This window comes from Podarcis raffonei, chromosome Z (genome assembly GCF_027172205.1).
Source record: "Podarcis raffonei isolate rPodRaf1 chromosome Z, rPodRaf1.pri, whole genome shotgun sequence".
Taxonomy (NCBI): Eukaryota; Metazoa; Chordata; class Lepidosauria; order Squamata; family Lacertidae; genus Podarcis; species Podarcis raffonei.
Window position 1 is genome coordinate 33,405,155 of NC_070621.1, and position 19,162 is coordinate 33,424,316.

Genomic DNA, 19,162 nt, shown 5'->3' on the forward strand with positions numbered 1-19,162 from the left:
TATCCCCCAAATGAAACATGCTACCAATGGTTACTAACCAAGAAGGCTATGTTCTACCTCCACTGCCAGAGGCAGTATTCCTCTGAATACCAGCTGCGTGGCTGGGACTTACAAGTGGGGTGAGTGGTGTTGTGGCTCAGGTCTTGCCTGTGAGCATCTCATAGGCATCTGGTTGGCCACTGCAAAAACAGGTTGTTGTTTTTTTAATAAATTTTTATTAAGATTTTACAAAACAAAGAATTCATCATTTCAAAATGTATCCTTTCCATACATAAAGTTCACATGAAAAACAAATACAACAGAAAAACAAAATTATACAGCAAAAAAAAGAGAAGAAAAAAGAAAAATAGAGAAAAAACCCTTATTCTTAAAATTATGAAGTTCCATACCCCTCTGTCTTGACCTCCTCACATCCCCCTTTTTTGTGTTCCTCTTTATTCTAATCCAATTCAGCAAATTCAAACCCTTATTAAACCATACTTAATTTTACATTCTTCTAATTATTATGTCCCAATTTTCCATTTATTTTAATCCATATCTCATCTTATATACTATGACATAATAATGTTCTGTTCATAACCCCTTATCCTTTTTAACATTCTTCTTTTAATTTACCTTTAACCAAGTCACACAAACCCTGTCACCTTCACTTCCCACAACATATTAACACTCCAAGATTTTACAATATTTCTGTAAATAGTCCTTAAACTTTTTCCAATCCTGTTCAATCAAATCTTCTCCCTGATCACGGATTCTGCCAGTCATTTCAGCCATCTCCATGTAGTCGATTGCAAAAACAGGTTTTGGACGGGATGGTACTCTGGCCTGATCCAGTACAGTTCTTCTCTTCTTATGATAATGGAGAATCATAGAATTTTAGAGTTGGAAGGGATCCCGAGAGTCATCTAGTCTAACCCCCCCCTGCAATGCAAGAATCTCAAATGAAACATCCACAACAGATGGCCATCCAACCTCTGCTTAAAAACCTCCAAGGAAGGAGGGACCACCGCCTCCCAAGGGAGACATTTCCACTGTCTAAACAGCTCTTACTATCAGAAAGTTCTTCCTGGTGTTGAGTCAGAATCTCCTTTCTTCTAACTTGAAGCCATTGATTTGACTACTACCCTCCAGAGCAGGAGAAAACAAGCTTGCTCCATCTTCCATGTGACAGCCCTTGGGATGTTTGTTACAGATATATTCCAATGGCCTATGTTCACGGTCTCATAGGAATCTGCCTTAAACACAGTCAGACCACTGTCCATCTAGGTCAGTGCTGGCTACACTGACTGGCAGCAGCTCTCCAGAGTTTCAGTCAGAGAACATTTCCAACCCAACCTGGAAGTGTCAGAAATTGAACCTTGGGACTTTCTGCATGCAAAGTAGATGCTACCCTACTCAACAATGGCCCTTAGGGTGTTTTGTCACCTGCATCCCAAGATGCCTGGAACACCCAACTCCCAGTACTGTCTGTTATCCCCTATCTATAACCACATTTTCCCAGACACTGCCCCTGCAAGCAACAGCAGAGTGGAAATGCAGTGTTGTTTGGAAGCATTGAAGCATAAGGCTTTCTATTTCATACCCAGCCTGTTTATAACGGAGGGAGGAAGTCTGAAATAAATCAACCACTTTGCTTTGACGCAAGTGGCAATTGGGGGAGATAAGATACATTAGTGAAGGCTGTCCACCCCTCCTAACATGACCACACATCCTGAATGGCACGTAGGACAAAGTGCAGGATAGCTGAGAAAGGTGCTAAAGATGCACATCCTGGGCAAGAGGAGGTCTCTTGTTTTCTTTGTTTGCTTGTTTGTTTGCCTTTGTACCCTGCCTTTGCCTGCTGCCAGAAGGTCACCAAAAATTGACACAACCACATAATACATTTAAAGCACATGGCTCCCCGCCGCCTCCAAATATTGGGAGCTATTTTGTTAAAGGTGCTGAGGATTGTAGTTCTGTGGGGGGCAAACTACAGTTCTCAGGTTTCTTAAGGGGAAGCCACGATTGTGAAAGTACTGTACTATAAATGTGTGGGTGTGACCTTAGATCAGTGTTTCCCACACTTGGGTCTCCAGCTGTTTTGGGGTGACAGATCCTTTCATCCCTAGCTAGCAGGACCAGTGGTCAGGGATGATGGGAACTGAAGTCCAAAAACAGCTAGAGACCCAAGTATCTATGGGCTGAGGACAGGTGATTTGAAATTAAAGGCTAGTACTGGCATCACTTTTTTTGGTAAATTTTTTTTATTAATTTTCACAGATAGTAAACAATAAAAGGATACAAAAATCAAACCACAATCTAATATTTGAACTTCTAATAAGTAATCCTGCTATTTTGCAAGTCTTCTTTTGAGGTTATTTAAACCTCAAGGCTTCCTTCCACCCCCTTCTACTGGTTCTTTGCATCTTACATCATTCTCTGCATTTTGTTATCATTTTAATCCAACTGTTACTCCTTATCATTTTCTAGTTCCTTACTGCTTACAAGTGCTTAATCGAACCCTGTCAATGTACCAACTTGTTTACAATATTTCTGCAAATACACAATACTTTCCCCCCATTCTTTTTTAAACTTCTAATTGTCAGAGTCTCTGAGTTTTGCCGTCAGCTTTGCCATTTCTGCATATTCCATAAGTTTTATTTGTCATTCTTCTATTGTTGGCAACTGTTCTTCTTTCCATCTTTGGGCTAACAGGATCCGGGCTGCTGTTGTGGCGTACATGAATAGTTTCTTCTGTTCTTTGGGAATTTCTGTTCCTATTACACCTAATAAAGAAGCTTCTGTTTTTCTTTTTCTTTTTTAAGTTAGCTTAAATGTTCTCTTCAATTCATTATATATCATTTCCCAGTGGCTTTTAATAACCTTACATTCCCAGCACATATGACAGAATGTACCCTCTTTTTCTTTGCATTTCCAACACTTACTAGAACTTGTTTTATACATCTTAGCAAGTTTTACTGGTGTTATATACCACCGATACATCCTTTTCATAGAGTTCTCCTTAAGTGTGCTACATCTAGTAAATTTGAGATCCACCTTCCAAAGTTTTTCCCACTCATTCATTTGTATATTATGTCCCATATCCTTTGCCCACTTTATAAATACACACTCAACCTCTTCATCTTTAGTTTCCCATTCCAACAGCAAATTATACATTTTTTACAGCAATTTTATATTATCCTCCACTATTTCTCTTTGAAATCTTGATATGATGTAACTAAATCCTTTCTTTTTATCATTTTTAAAAGTTTCATTTAGTTGAAAGTATTGTAACCAATCTGTTACTTTCTCCCTGATTTCCTCAAAATCTTTCAACTAATTGATTATCCACTTCTTTTAACAGCTCTCTGTACATTGGTCATTTAGTCCTCATGTTAACCTTTTTTTTACTGATATTACTTCTGTCGGTGAGATCCACCATGGTGTCTTTTGTTCTAATAAATCCTTATATCTCTCCCATACTTTAAAAATTGCATTTCTTATTATGTGGTTCTGGAATTCTTTGTGCACTTTGGCTTTAGTACGCATGCCAACCAAATCTATTGTCATGTCCTTCCAAATCTAAAAGATCCGTATTTTCTAATTTAATCCAGTCCCAAATCCAACAGATATAGGATGATTCATAATATATCTTTAAATCTGGTAGGGCGAAACCTCCTCTATCTTTAAGATCTGTAAGAGGTTTATATTTTATTCTCAGTCTCTTCCCTTTCCAGATAAATCTCATAATATCTTTCTGCCATTCTTTGAAGCATCTCATATTGCTTATCACCGGGACCGACTGAAACAGAAATAACATTTTTGGCAATAAGTTCATTTTAATCACCGATATTCTTCCCAAAAGTGACAAATTCATCCGTCTCCAAATCTCTAAATTCTTTTTTATTTCTTTCCATACCTTTTCATAGTTGTTAACCATATTCCCAGATATTTAACCTTTTTGTAAATTTCTATTTCTAAGTCCTGCTGAATCTCTTTTTTATCTTTTCCTGATACATTTTCCACTATCAACTTAGTTTTATTTTTGTTCAACTTAAAGCCAGCCACCTGTCCAAATTCATGAATTTTCTCTAGGACTTTCAGAAGAGAATTTTTCAGATCCTCCACTGTTATTACAATATCTTCAGCATACGCCTTCAGTTTATATGCTTTATTTCCAACTGTTATACCTCTGATAGTTTCATCTGCCCTAATATTTCTCACCAGGACCTCTAATGTCAAACAAACAAACAAACAAACAAACAAACAAATGTGACAAGGGACAGCCTTGTCTTGTCCCTTTCTGTATCTTACATTTCTCTGTTATCACATTGTTTACAATTAATCTGGCATTTTGTTCTGAATATATTGCTTCTATTCCTTTCCTAAATTTCTCTCCAAAATTCATTTCCTCAAATGCTTTTTCCTCATCAATAAACATCAATGCTGCTTGCTTTTCATTTCTTACTTCCGGGTATTCTATTACATCATAATATTCCTAATATTGTCCTTCATCTGTCGATCTGGAAGGAATCCTGCCTGGTCCTGGTGTACTATTTCTAATAGTATTGCTTTAATTCTGTTTACCATTATATTTGCAAACAGTTTATAATCATTGTTCAATAATGAAATTGGTCTATAATGTGTAACCAATGTCAAGTCTATCTCTTGTTTAGGCACTAAAGTTATGTAGGCCTCTTCCCACGTTTCTGGTACCTTCCCCTTTTCCAGAATTCCATTCAGTAATGGGTTAATTACCAGCTTCTGTAACTTCTTATAATATTTGGCCTAAGGCGGTCCAGTCCTGGTGATTTCACTATTTTAGCATTATTAATTGCTTCAGAGACCTCAGAAAAATTTACTGGTGCATTTAATGTAATTAATTTTCCTGTTTGAATTTTTTGTAATTTACTTTGTCTTATATAACTTTCCATTTCTTCTCTTTTCTCTTGTCCGATCCAATATAGGTCTGTAATCAATTGTCTTTTCTTTAAATTTATTAACAGTGTTTTTAATGCCATCTTCGCTTAATTGCCATGCCAATAGCTTTCCTGGCTCATTGGCATATTCAAAAAATATCAGTGTGTACTTGCCTCTGCACTTTGCACTGCCGGCTCAACCTGAACATCTTTCAAAGCAACAGATTCCACAGAGACACTATAAATTGATTCTTACGCTCTCATCTCCAAAGGTAACTTGCCCAGTAAAAGTTGCCCTGGAGGAAGGAAGTGTGAAATTACATTTTTGCTAGCAGTCTCACACAATGCAAGCATTTCTCCCAGAGAAAGCTGTAGCTACATGGGAGCTAGCCGGGATTTTTGCCCTGGGTGAAGCTTCCAGAGGGGCGCCATTGAGGCTGCCAGCCTCTCTCTCTCTCTCTCTCTCTGTGTGTATGCAAATATGCATGAATGCATGTCCCAAACTGGGTCTTTGACCCAGGTGAATAAAGCCTAGTTTTGCCCCTGCTTCTCCAGGTGAAAGGCACCATGTGTGTCAAAGAACACATCCAAGAAACAGCACTCCCCACAGGACCTTTTCTTACCGATCACTCCTCAAGCTGAGCTAGCGAGATGGCAGGCACTGAAGCCACAACCCTGCTAGGAATAGGAGGACGGCTGTCAGCACGAAACAAGGGAAAGACCCTGCTTCGCATGCACAAGCACATTTGATAGATTTGAAGGCGCACTTCCTTCTGCCAATAGGCATAGACCAAGGGGTTGGCCAAAGAGTTGCATAAGCCCATCACCCAGAGGTACTTCTCTAGGAGGCGCTGCAGGGAACAGTGCTGGCATGCAACCTGCACGATGCTCCCGACAAAGAAGGGTGACCAGGAGAGCACAAAACACCCCACCAGGATGGTGATGGTGCGCAAAGCCTTTGTGTCGCTGGAGGGCTGAGGGACTCGGCAGGCTGCCTCCAGTCCAATGTGTTCCCGTTCTCGAATCTGCTGGGCGTGGAGGGAGGCGATCTTCAGCAGGTGGCAGTGGAAGTAGATGAAAACAAAGAAAGCTGGGAAGAAAGCCACGCAGAAGAAAGTGAGCATGTAGGTGGGCTGGAAGACTCTGAAGAAGGTGCAGAGCCCTGTGTAGCCGTCTGCCTGGAAGCTGTGAGCCATCACAGGGAGGAAGCCAACCAAGCAGGCTAAGAGCCAGAGCCCTGTGATGCAAGCCCCAACAACTGGGCTCCGCATGATTTTAAAGTATTGGAAAGGGTGCTTAACAGCCAAGTACCTGTCAAAGGTGACCAGAATAACAGTGAAGATGGAGGCAGCTGAGGGGCAGGTGATGCAGGCCATTCTCAGGAGGCAGTGCTTTCGGGGCGTCTGGTACTCAGAGCTGGACAGCTCCTCTGTGATCAGACTTGTGATGGTAAATCCAACCAAGAAGTCAGCAACAGCCAGATTTAAAACAAAGCACAGCCCAAGGCAGCCCCCTTTCGAGATCAGCCGTACCAGTGCGACAACCACCAGAGCATTCATCACTAGGATGAGGGAGGCCAGGATCGCAAGTAATACCCCAAACCCAACATTTCCCATGGCAGTTTTTTTCTTTACCAGAAGAAAGGAGCTCTGCTGTCAGTACAAGCAACCCAAGCTGCTTCTTAGGGAAACCACCTTGCTTGCAGAACTTATTTGGAAAAAAATTCAAAACCAGGATATGATGCGTTGAATGAGTGTCTTGCCGTTTCCTGAGAGCCTAGCGCCTTCTGCCACCTTCAGCTCACTAGCCTTGCAAAGTTCATACTGGCAATACCTGTCCAGGTGCTAGGTCTAGTCCCTCCCCCAGTTTCCAGACAACCTGAGAGAGGAGAGGGGAAATGCTTCCTGCAACTTTGCTGAACAAGCAAAGGCCACATTCTCTATTTACCTCTGATAGTGTGTCTCTAGGTTCCACAGTACTCTCAAAATGGCATGCCTTTGTGATGAAGCCATCAGTTTGTGTTTGTATTGTATTGTATTCCTTGCATTCCTACGTTTTTTTGACAGAAAACTCTTTTTCTACTTGTACATTTCCTTGAGTAGCCATGCATGGTAAGCTAATCATGGCAATATCATACCACTTTAAACAGTTGTGACTTTTATTTTTTCCATTTCTGAAAATACTTGTAACAACCACTTTGTACCCCACACTAATAAACATTTCATGTACAGACAACGTAAATGATACAGTCAAACATTAAGCAGGTTTGTATAACGCTTGAAGCTGATTTGTATCAGTTAAGAGTCTTCTCATTTCTATTTGTCCCGGAGTGAGCTGTGGTTGGCTGGTGGAGAGACAACTAAAATGTTGCAAAATATCAGAAGGAAGCCATTAACTTTAGAGTAAAAGTCCCCTGTGAATTTTGATGAGGACATTAGAATTTTACAGCAACTGTCGGGTGGGGGGGGGCCATGAAGATATTCCCCATTGTCGTTCTTTAATAATATTCCACTTGGGACATCTTATAGTACCCACTAACCCCTTGCAGAAACAATAGAATTCTAAAAGGAAATGGCCACATCTTCAAAGAAAGCAGAAATGAAGTTCTTTTGAGAGTTTGAAATCAAATAAGATTCTTGGAACTGACCCTATAAAGGAAGCCAGAGATGGGTATTGGGGTTAAGTTAAAAAGAATAGGGAGAAAAACCGTGAACATGTCTTATTTAACTGTTTCCGACCACTTAGTTAAATAACATGACGGACTAGGCCTACTCCTGTCTGTATGGTACTCTCCAGATCATCTCTGAGAATGTTGCAGGGTGGAGATGTAAACTGATGGACCCTAAATTTTTGCAGTATCTTCAGTTCTTTGTTGTTATTGGAACAACCTTCAGTGTGCTGTCTGTGAGGAAGAAAGAGTGGCAAGTTTTATATACTTTCTGAGGATCCTACTATTTAGGCAGGCTTTCCTTTGCTCTTAAGATTCATGATGCTGCTGTTTTATTATTTATATTTAATTGAATGTTTTATCGAGGGATTGTGTTTTTACTGATGTATTTCTCTGCATTTTTGGTTACAAAGTTTGGTTCACAATAATTATATTGTTTCTATACAGAGCACTTAGGGATTTTGTATATTAAGTGCTAACAGAAATATTTGTTAGGATAATAATAAATAAGTGAATAAATATCGCATGAGCTTTTGAGTTCTCCAGAAGTCTTCTGTGCTCCCTTAGCAGCAATGAAATCATTTATTGTGCTTCTTCCATACTTTGGATGTCAGTATGAGAATAGCATTCCCATGAATGAAAATCAAAGATGCATTGCACACACTCCAACCTCCCTTTATAGTGTTTTATTTGTTCTTCAAAACAATAACATATAGTTAATCGCATTATTTATTTATTTCATAAACTTTATACACTGTTTGCTTGATTGTTTTAAAAAACCTCAAAGCGGTTTACAAAAAGATAAAACAATAAAACCGATTTTTTTAAAAATCGCAACCGTACTTCAATTGAGTGCTGGGGGATAATGAGGGGTATATAAAGCTGAAGCAAAGACAGGCACAAACCTCATCTGATCTGTGCCACTTTCTGCCTCATACTCATGCACACAAGCTGTCAGATCAGCCTTATCTCTTCAGAACCCTGCGGAGTCCCTGAGACTACATTACCCAGAAGCCTTCACAGCACGGTGGACTCGAGCAGCCAATCAGAGCAGGCGGAAGCGATTTCCCTCTTTAACCCCCACACTTCCCCTTTTTAAAATCCGGCAAATCCCGCCCCCCGGTCCCCCCCCCCACTCCAGCCTTCTGCGCGGTGCACACGAATCTACGGTTGCTCATCATGCTCTCGGGTATTCAAGCCACGCCCCTAGAGACCGCCAATCAACAAGACGGCGTGCAAGGCAGCTCGCAGGCGGGGTTTGCGAAGCGATCGCAACGGCGGGGCCCTCCTGGTGAAAGGATGTTTCGGGAATATCGGCGTCGGAGGACTGCGGGACCAGCAGGTGGGCGTTGCTGGGCAACGGGGCGGGGCGGGGCAGGGCGCTGCTTCCTGTCCTGCCGGGATCGGATGGGAGGGTGGATGGAGCGGGGTTGCCTCACCACCGTTGTCATGGGAACCGGCAGCGGCCTGCGCTCTCAAAGAGGGCAGCTCCCCGGTTTTTGCCCATTGGCCCTATTTACCAGGTGCAGCAGCTGCCCCCTGTTTGGACCCGATATTTGCCTTTTTAATCACCTGGGTGAGGTGGTGTAGTGGTTAGAGTTCTGAATCTAGAACCTCATTTCAGATCCCCGGACCCACTCATGAAGAGCCAGCCGTGCTTTCTTAGCCTAGCCTACCTCACAGGGTTGTTGTGAGTATGAATGATTTGGTTGGTTGGATCGATCCAGTTAAGCCCGCCTCTGAATAGAATAACGGAACTAAGTTAGCCCATGCCTATTCATCTCAATTGGTCTTCTCTGTGTAGGGCTAAGGTTGGCTGTGACCTGCCATTCGCATCCTGCACCTTCAACATAAATAGTATTTTTCTCAGGGTGGCTAGTAGAGAAGTGAGAAACAAAAAAAAGTGAAATGTAATGATAATAATAAATATTTATAATAATTAGAATTTATTATTTAAGCGAATTGTAATAACAGTACAGTGATTTAAAGCAACAGCTAAAGCAGCAACTGCTTATTCAGGCAGAGGGTGAAATCAAACTGCTCTAAGTAGAAAATGCTAGCCTCAGCAGCTCTGTGAATATAGAAATAGAAATGGGTTTTTTGCCTGTAATGCTGGCATTAGCAGTTTTGTGAACATAATTATTTTTGCCTGCCCTCAAATAATAGAACAGTACAGTAATGAGATTTCCAGGTCATCTGTCTTTGGGAGGGCATTCAAAAGGCAAGGAACCGACACAGAAAAGATTTTCTTATAGAGCCATCTTTGCTGCCTTGAGCTTCTTGAATAAGCTGTATATAAATGTTTATAATAATTCCCAATGATTTGTCCAGAATTGTATTTGTATTGTGTATTTTTTTTTTTTTGCAATCATTAACAAAAATAATAATAATAAATGTATAACACTGTTGTAAGTTTGGGGGTTAGTCTTCATGAAGCCTGAGTCCGTTCTGATTCCTGGGGTCCTGGATCCAGCAGGGGTTAAAATCTAATGGAGGATCCCATTGCTCAACTAACCAGGCAAGCTTATTGGTGAATTAATGGCCCTTTGTACTGTCCTTAGTATAACAAAGGAAATACCTAGCTAGTAGTCAGAAAGTCCCAAACCACAGAGTTGTGTGAGCTGAGAGCTGCACTAGATGCAGGCAGAAGCTTGATTTCTGTTTGAATCCAAGGTTGTGACTATGGGAGAAGTAAGACTGGGGTGTTAATGCTGTGAGCCCCTCCATCTTAGGCTCAGGTTGTGTATACAGGTAATTCTCATCCCACACTGCTTTAACTTGTGTGATTGCAGCTTTGATGAGGGTAGAGAGAATATATAAATGGAGAACAGGGAAAATCCACTATTCCCTGCTGTCTATTTATTTTTCCCAACTCCACCTATGCACCCAGCAGGTATTCCTTGCTTCCTGGGCTTTGGAAAGAAGGCACAAGGTCTCTGGGAGCATCTTACAACCCTCATGGCTCCTTCCCAAAGCCTGGCGCCTCTGTTATTCAGCTTTGAGAAGGCAGCTTGAGGGTTCTGGGATATTGCCAGAGCCTTAGTGCCACATACCCAAAGCTTGACACCTTGCTTACTCGGCTTTGGGCAAACAGCATGACGGCTGTGGCAGCATCCTTTGCACCTCCTGCACAAAGCCCAGTAACTGAGGCATCTGGATTACCGGCCTCTCAGAAGATTGAAGGAGTTCCAACAAACTTTTCAGAGCCCAGTAAGCAGCCCTCCAACTTGCGTGAGAAGCAGTTTCAGGGGTTCCTGGCACTTTTGTGTTCACATGTGGACCCCTGACATCTAACCCTTGCATAAGATGCGAGTTTCCTGTATGTGCAAATAAACCGTATATCATAAATACAGTAGTCTCTGCTGTCCCTCTGAACATGTCGGATTGTTACTAGGTGGGTGATCTTTGCTGTCTATTTTGTTGTTTCTTCAGCTTGTAAACTGCCATGTGTATAGTAATATAGAAAGGCGGTATGCAAATTAAAAGGAAAGGAAACCAAAACATGGGTAAGTTCTTGGAACCCCTGGAATCTTGCACTGCTCAGAGATTGGGGTGGCATGCAACAATATGTTAATTAGATATATACGTTATATTTTGGGGTACTCTGTATAAACCACATATTCAGTATTCTGCCCAGCATAAAAAGTGGGCGAAATCTTTTGTGTAACGTTCAGTGTTTGATTAAGACAATCAGTGTGCTTGTTTATTTTTTAAATCAGAAAAAGAGGTGCTTATTTTCCAATAGGTGATTACTTGGTTACTCACCCCCCCCCATATTAATCTATGGACACTTAATGTGCATACCGAGGTTGTGTGTGAAAGCCGAAGTGAATGTTTATTGCACATGAGCCTCTACATTAAATTGCTTCTCATGTAGAAATTTGATACCATAGTAACTGCCCTGTTGCCTTGTCCACACTGGTTTCTTTCATTGGAAGATGAAAGAAATGCCATGTGATAGCTTTCACAGTTGGAGGCAGCAATACTTCTCAAACGGCTTGCTGGTTTCCCACAGGCAACTGTTAAGCCCAGAATGCCAGACTCGATGGACCATTGGCCTGATCCAGCGGTTCTTCTTATGTTCTTATGAGGTATTGCACATCATCCTATGGAACAACAGACATTCTTTTCTGTGACTGTAATGGTTTCCCCCTCAGATTTATATATACCTGTGCCACTTATCAATAAAACATTTTTAGGATGATCTGAAACGGAATAATCAGACAGTCTATGATTTGATTGTGGATGAGGGTGCTGATCTGGTTTGTATTACTGAGACCTGGCTGCGCAGGCTGGGAGGAGTTGCTTTGGCACAGCTGTGCCCACCTGGATACTTGGTGCAGCATAAGCACAAGCTGCAGGCACAGGGGAATTGCTGTGGTCCACATGACTTCCATTTCCAGGAAACCACTCTGGCTTAGAGCTGGCTGTGAGGGTGTGTGCACTTGGTGTCAGGCCAAGGAGACAGTAAACTAGGGTTGCTACTACAGTGGTACCTCAAGTTACATACACTTCAGGGTTACATACGCTTCAGGTTACAGACTCCACTAACCCAGAAATAGTACCTTGGGTTAAGAACTTTGCTTCAAGATGAGAAGAGAAATTGTGCGGCGGCAGCAGCAGGAGGCCCCATTAGCCAAAGTGGTGATTCAGGTTAAGAGCAGTTTCAGGTTAAGAACAGACCTCCGGAACGATTTAAGTACTTAACCCGAGGTATCACTGTATACCCAACTGCTCACTGAATATGCCATCTTATCAGGAGGCCCATTTCATACTTTGTAGGAACTGGGCCTTGGGAGTTATGGCAGATTCCATTTGGATCTTTCTTCCACTGCATATCAGACAGGTGAAATTTTTGTTGTCTTTTTGGCACCTAAGGGAAAACCTTTCAGCAAATCTTTTATGTGAAGATTTTTTTATCTCAGTCTATATGTGCATTGACATGATTATATGTGTGTGTGTGTGTGTGTGTGAGAGAGAGAGAGAGAGAGAGAGAGAGAGAAATAAATGCTACTTGACACACATACAATAAACCTGTTTGGTTTTTTTATCTTGCATGGCCAAAGAACAGGTAATGCATGAATATCTTTTGTAGGAAGGACCCCTTGTAGCAGTTGCCACAGAATTTCCTACCACCCAGAGTGTAGCTTTGCAGCAATATTTATTCTCTGGAATATTCGCCATACTGTATTTATGTTTAGCCTTGTAAATAAGCCTACAAAAATTAACAGCCTGCTAAGAGAATAGTACTGGGACGCAGGTCGGTGGTTCGAATCCCCATGACGGGGTGAGCTCCTGTTGCTCGGTCCCAGTTTCTGCCAACCTAGGAGTTCAAAAGCATGTCAAAGTGCAAGTAGATAAATAGGTACCACTCCGGCGGGAGGGTAAACGTTTCCGTGCGCTGCTCTGGTTCACCAGAAGCTGCTTAGTCATGCTGGCCACATGACCAGGAAGCTGTACGCCGGCTCCCTCGGCCAATAAAGCGAGATGAGCGCCGCAACCCCAGAGTCATCCGTGACTGGACCTAATGGTCAAGAGTCCCTTTCCCTTTACCTAAGAGAATAGTAGCCTGTGTCTCTATGCTGGTTGAAAATGAAGGGAAGGCTCCTCCTCCTCCACAGCCAGGTAGAAATGCAGGCTACTAGCTTCTTTGTAGGATAGTAAAAAAAGTGCCTTCTATCAACAGCATTGTGGGAGAAGGGGCAGAGTAACGCTTCCTTCCTCTGCCATCCTATTCGCTCACCTTCATGGAACTCCTGATTACCTAGGGCTACTAGGTGAGTTTTTAAAATACAAGGCTGTATGGTTATCTGCTGATCTTGGTTTCCCCTCACCTTTTTTCTGTTTCAAAGTTATGGTTATAAAATAAGCATGTTGGGAAGTTAAAAAGGTTTTTTAGTATCAATTCTTAAGAAGAAGTACTAGTTTCTCTTGAGGGTTAAGTTATGGCAAAGATAACCACTCACAGGGCAGGCAGCCAGCAAGATTGAGGCTTGCCAATTGCATGCCGCTTCTCAGTGATCCTAGTACTGAAATCCTTTGCAGATTCACAGATGAGCATGCTGTTAATTACTTCGCCACCTGCTCTCTGGCCATCTCCCCATAATGTTCAGGATTTAGTCTCTTACAGAGTCACTGATTGGTAACTGATGGGGACAGATGCAGTAGTGGGCAGCAATTCATTTTAAAAAAAGAGTTCCATGCCTTTCCTCTTTAGCATCCCAGCGTTTCCAATTGCCTGCTGTGTAGCTTTATTGACGTTAAGCTCTCCTCTTGTTACGCTGGCTGCTGGCACTTGGTTTGTTTGCAGGGTCCAGCACAGCACATGCGTCACACGCAGGCTGAACTGTGTTACTAGTTTGTGTTTATATGATGGTGCGGTAGTGTGGGTAGCAAGATAAAACACGCTGAGACTGAAGAGCACTCTTTGCGAAGCACCATCATGTTTTTTGTGCATTTCACAGGTACGGTTTGCATTCTGGTGTAATGAGATTCAATATTTTCGACTCCAATATGTTTGCCACTAGCAGTCTTAGTTTGCGATGGGGAGGTGGAGAGTAAAGTCTACAGACACCAACAGTCAAGTGAGACCGGTGCTCTAGCCAGAGTGCCTGCAGCCAAGTATAACACTGAATCTGAGCTCCCGGATCTTTTGGATTATATGGATTCAGCAAGAGCACAGTTTAAATATGGAATAGTTGGAGTTAAATCCACAGTGTATCTGGTCAATCTGGTGCTCTTGATAGCCTTTTAATGCTGTTTCCCCAGCTTTTAGCCTTCCCAATCTGCCTTGGAATCATCAAAGGCTCTCTGTTTGGGAGGGGAGGTTCAGAAGAGCTTTCGGGATTTTAATTTTTTTATCTCAATTTTTTTCTAGACTTTAATTTTCTAAATCTGTTTCTGTGTGGCTTGAAATGTGTTATGGGAAGGATTTGGAATTGTGTCTTTGAATATGTTTTTTATAATAAATGTTGAAACAGGCAGTATTTAACCAGATGGGCAGTGGCTTCTTGACGTCTAGCTGTGGCTTGAAACAGAAGCAAGCCACTCCTAGGTGCAAGGGGACTATAGGAAAATAGGTCATCTCTGAATCTCAAGTTTCAGTGTAATGGGAAAAATTAATAACATTTATATCCAAAACGTAATTGAGATTACCTCAAACCGGAAATCAAGCTCTGTTCTTTATGCAGATTGCCGCCACTGTTGATAGGTAAGCACTTTGTGACTGGTGAATATTAAAGATTAAAATTAGCTTATCTTGGCCAAAAGTATGAAAGCTGACTCCATTCTTTCCCCCCTTTTGCAGCTGCTTATACTTCCAAAGCATGCTTTATGAGTTTCATTGTGTAGTTATCATAGTCAGTCTCTTCTGTATGTGCAGCATGCATCTGACAAAGGAAGCCTGTGGCACAGCATTCCTGCAGTGTTTTTAGATTTTATAGGTCAAGGTGTCTCCCTGCTACATGAACGTTTTGGAAGGCAAAGTTGACTTAGCTATTAGCCTTTACAATAGTCATCTTCATCGTACAGTGGTAGAGGTCAGTGAAGCATGTCATTAGTAGCAGTAGCAGGTTCAGATAGAAGCAGTAGCATAATACGTTTATTTAGACCACTTGAAAGTCACAGAAAGTGAGCTATCTGTTAGGTTTCACAGCTATTCATCAGGCAAGATGTGTATTTTTTTTAAAAAAAGAGAAAAATGTTGCTGATAGAAGGCATGGTAAGAGCCAAATTATACATGACTGCAATTGCAGAGTTTGCTGTTGAGTGCAGTTCCACCCCACCTCCCACATAAATTGGAGTTGCGGAACCCCCCCACCCCCAATTCAGATCTGAATTGCAATGGGGGACTTGGGTTAAAACCTACAACTATACTAGGCTTAAAGGCTACATTACACTAGAGTTCCAATATGGTTCGGGTCTTTGGTGTTCACAGCTGGGGGAGTGTGCACCAGCATTTAAGGGCAGAACTGTGCAGCTGAGGTCACAAATAGTTGGGTCCTTAAGATACTGTACTAATTAAGGAAGCTCTTAAGATTGTGCCAAGAGCAAAATATATTAAATCAAAGTATACTGGGATGGAGAAACAACAATTGCTTCCCACTGAAAATGTTAAAGAACAACAGATATTTGAAACTGATTCTATTGCTGCTCAGGGCACCTTTGTATTCTTTGAGTATACCAAATTTATTGTCAAGCAATTATAGAAAAGGAGGAAGTCTACCTTTTACCACCTAATGCTGTCACTTTTTCTATGTGTGAAACAAAACGTCTCAAATAGAAGTCAGATTGGAAAGTAATACAGTGTAGTTGTACATACTACTTTCCACTTCGGTCTCTGTTGAATTTGCTTTTAGTAGATACACAAGTTATAATCTCCAATTTCATTAATCTCCCTCCCCCTTTTTTATTTTACACCCTGCTTGATGGAGAATTCCATGAAACTCACAAGGTATCTATTTATTTCTCCTTTCACCTGGTCCTAAAAAGATCATATGCTGCTGTTTTAATTAATTTCTAATTCAAATGTGGCCAACTGCATTTTTGGGGTCTGTTTTAGCTTCCCCAAACAGGTTATCTATAAGTACGTAAATATGGAATAATGTTTTTAAATGTTTTTAGGCAATGTATGTGTTTTGTTTCCTTTGGGGTTTTTTCCACATTTTTCCTTTGAAATATGTGGGACTACAGATGGCACAGTGTGTAATTGTATTGCTGTTGTAAGCCTTTAGATTTAATCTTTAGATTTAGCTGAATTTGCAACTAAGAAGTTGGCAATTGTTTTTGCAGACTTGCTTTAAAGTAGTCTGTTTCAGTTTCTATGAAAGTCCATTCTTCTGTAGCTTTAAAAACTGTAGCTTTTAAAACATGGGTAGGCAAACTAAGGGCCGCAAGCCAATCAGGCCCAATTGCCTTCTGGATCCGGCCCGCAGATGGTCCGGGAATCACCACGTGGATCGCAGGTGCGCACGTTCTTTCCCTCCCTCTCACATGGTGGCGCCTCCTCCTCCTCCCTCCTCCTGGCTTCTTCCTGCCCTGCCTAGAGGAGCAAGAAGGCTGGGTTTTGCTGGTGCCAGCAGCAGCAGCAGCGCTCAAGCGGCCACCATTTTAAGCAGCCCCTCTCCGGAGCCCTTTTGTGTGCCGCTCATCATTTCCCCGCCACCACCACCAGCCCCTGTCGCTCGCAAGACACAGGTAAGGGGGCTCGTGGTGCTCTTGCATCATCCCCCCACCCCCCAAAAATATAGTCTGGCTCCCCCACAAGGTCTGAGGGACAGTGGGAAAAGTTTGCTGACCCCTGTTTTAAAACAATGGGCGTGAGGAAGCTAGAGTAGCAGCATAGATAATTCCTGCCCTATTCATGATGAGGGCCATACAGTGGTACCTCAGGTTAAGTACTTAATTCGTTCTGGAGGTCCGTTCTTAACCTGAAACTGTTCTTAACCTGAAGCACCACTTTAGCTAATGGGGCCTCCTGTTGCCGCCTCGCTGCCGGAGCACGATTTCTGTTCTCATCCTGAAGCAAAGTGCTTAACCTGAAGCACTATTTCTAGAGTCTGTAACCTGAAGTGTATTTAACCTGAAGTGTATTTAACCTGAAGCGTATGTAACCTGAGGTACCACTGTATTTAGCAGTTTGGCAAGTTATTCCTTATGAATTTGAGCTGTCACCATCCTAACAGCACAATTGAAATCCAATGTCTCCTGGGCTGAGTGTGTTTGCAGTAGGTAGGTCTTGGGTTGTGCCAGTGCAACCCCCTCATCTCTGGTGAGCAGTTTAGATGCAGTTTATTTTATTTTAATTTGCTTTCCAAATAACCAGTCACACTTTTTTGTCAATATGTTTTAAATAAACGGTGGCTGCAAATCCTATGCATGCTTATTCAGGAGCAGGTTGGAACATCAGAGAATTTTAGTGGGAGTGGAAATTGCCACTATTTCTATCCAAGGTCCAGAAGAGAAATCAATCCAGCAAGTACAATCTTTATTCTCCTGCAAATTGTTTGTTTCAACCAATACATAGTATTTTTTTACATTGTTTTTACACTTTTATATTGAATTGATTGGTGTGGAAATAATTTTGTCATTGATTATGTAAGTTACGTGAAATAGCAGACCGTGAGTCAAACAGCGCAGTATTTCGTGGAAACTGAGCTGCGGCAGAATGGAAACTGCATTGATTGTATTGAAAACAGGGTGGAATGGAAATTGTAGCTTTAACACCTAGAGGAGCAAGCCCCATTAAACTCAGTGAGACTTAATACCAAGTGAACATCCAGGGGAATAAGTGATGCAGCCCTGTTTTGAATTGAAACTTGCAAGAGTGTTTTGCAGACTATGTACATCTTTATACCATAGAATTAAAGTGGTTTAATAGGCATTCTATGTAACTAAGAAACGCTGGGGGTTGTACTTCCTTAGGTGTTCGAGATCTCTGAGAGAGAGTACTTAGCACCCTTATAAACTACAGTTCCAGGAATTCTTTTGAGAAAAACCAGGACACTTGAGGTGGCATAAAATCAATGTAAGTTTGTGGTGTATCTATGTACAGTGGTACCTCTGGTTACATACTTAATTCGTTTCGGAGGTCCGTTCTTAACCTGAAACTGTTCTTAACCTGAAGCACCACTTTAGCTAATGGGGCCTTCCGCTGCTGCTGCACCACCGCCACGCGATTTCTGTTCTCATCCTGAAGCAAAGTTCTTAACCCGAGGTACTATTTCTGGGTTAGCGGAGTCTGTAACCTGAAGCATCTGTAACCCCAGGTACCACTGTATAGGGTAAACTTTGTACTGATCAGCTGCATAAGCCCCTTGGTGCTATTTTCTTTGTGCATTTCTGCAGACCGCACCCTTGGGCACATGGCAATAACAACATTGTAACCAAGCAGCTTGCGGATGGTATTCTCAATTGCTGGTGCCTTCACAATTCCTTTAAAATTAGCTGCAGTGTTTCAAGAATGCACTTGTGTCTTGGATTAGGGGTTCCAAGTCCTTCAGTCATATTCCAGGCGCTTTGCATTCTTTTCATTTGCTTCTTGGAAAGTGTGGACTACTAAATAACTTGGAACAGATGGTTCCCAAAGCTTCGGCTTCGCTGTGAACTCCTCCAACTACAAACGTATCCTAATGAGCCATGTCAGAGTTCCCAAAATCAGGTTATGGTGATTAAGGCAAATTGTACTGAATCTGCTCATTCTTTCATTTCACTTGCTATTTTGTCCTACGACAGTCACAGGCAAGTGCTTCAATGTTTGGTTTTGGTTTGTTGATGTTGTAATAGCAGCACAAAGATTCTCTGTCACCACATGAACTTGCAAGGGATTACCTATTGCTGTTTTTGGATGCTTAATTAACTCTTTAATCCCTACTCCTACTGAAGTTAAACTTTTGTGTGTGTAACTCAGATGAGCACACACTTATCCCCTCTTTTTTTAATAATATTTTTTATTAATTTTTAGCATACAAAATTTTTTAAGACATACCACACAAATTATTATACATATGTCCTTGTTTGGACTTCCTTCAGCATCTCTGATAGCCTTCCGTCTTGATTATTTCTCTCGCAATTATTAACTTAATATTGCCTTTACCTT

General features: G+C 41.7%; 2 protein-coding genes across 6 annotated transcripts in view; one reads left to right on the top strand and one right to left on the bottom strand.

Annotated features, from left to right (window-relative positions):
• Positions 1-5,524: 5,524 nt before the first annotated feature.
• Positions 5,525-6,583, bottom strand: GPR119 (G protein-coupled receptor 119). The gene has a single exon (XM_053374884.1). The coding sequence runs from the start codon at positions 6,512-6,514 to the stop codon at positions 5,525-5,527; it is 990 nt and encodes a 329-aa protein (XP_053230859.1). The 5' UTR covers positions 6,515-6,583.
• Positions 6,584-8,692: 2,109 nt separating this feature from the next.
• The window catches only part of ENOX2 (ecto-NOX disulfide-thiol exchanger 2), a 41,269-nt gene continuing 30,799 nt past the window's right edge, over positions 8,693-19,162 (top strand). The window contains exons 1-2 of one of the 5 annotated variants that reach the window (XM_053373220.1): positions 8,849-8,908; positions 10,999-11,072. In XM_053373220.1, coding sequence (XP_053229195.1) covers positions 11,039-11,072 — 34 coding nt within the window. In that variant the 5' untranslated portion in view covers positions 8,849-8,908; positions 10,999-11,038. Of the gene's footprint in view, positions 8,909-8,982; positions 9,090-10,998; positions 11,073-13,908; positions 14,031-19,162 lie in introns of those variants that run through there. The other 4 variants (XR_008328412.1, XM_053373219.1, XM_053373222.1 and 1 more) reach the window with 4 other exon arrangements.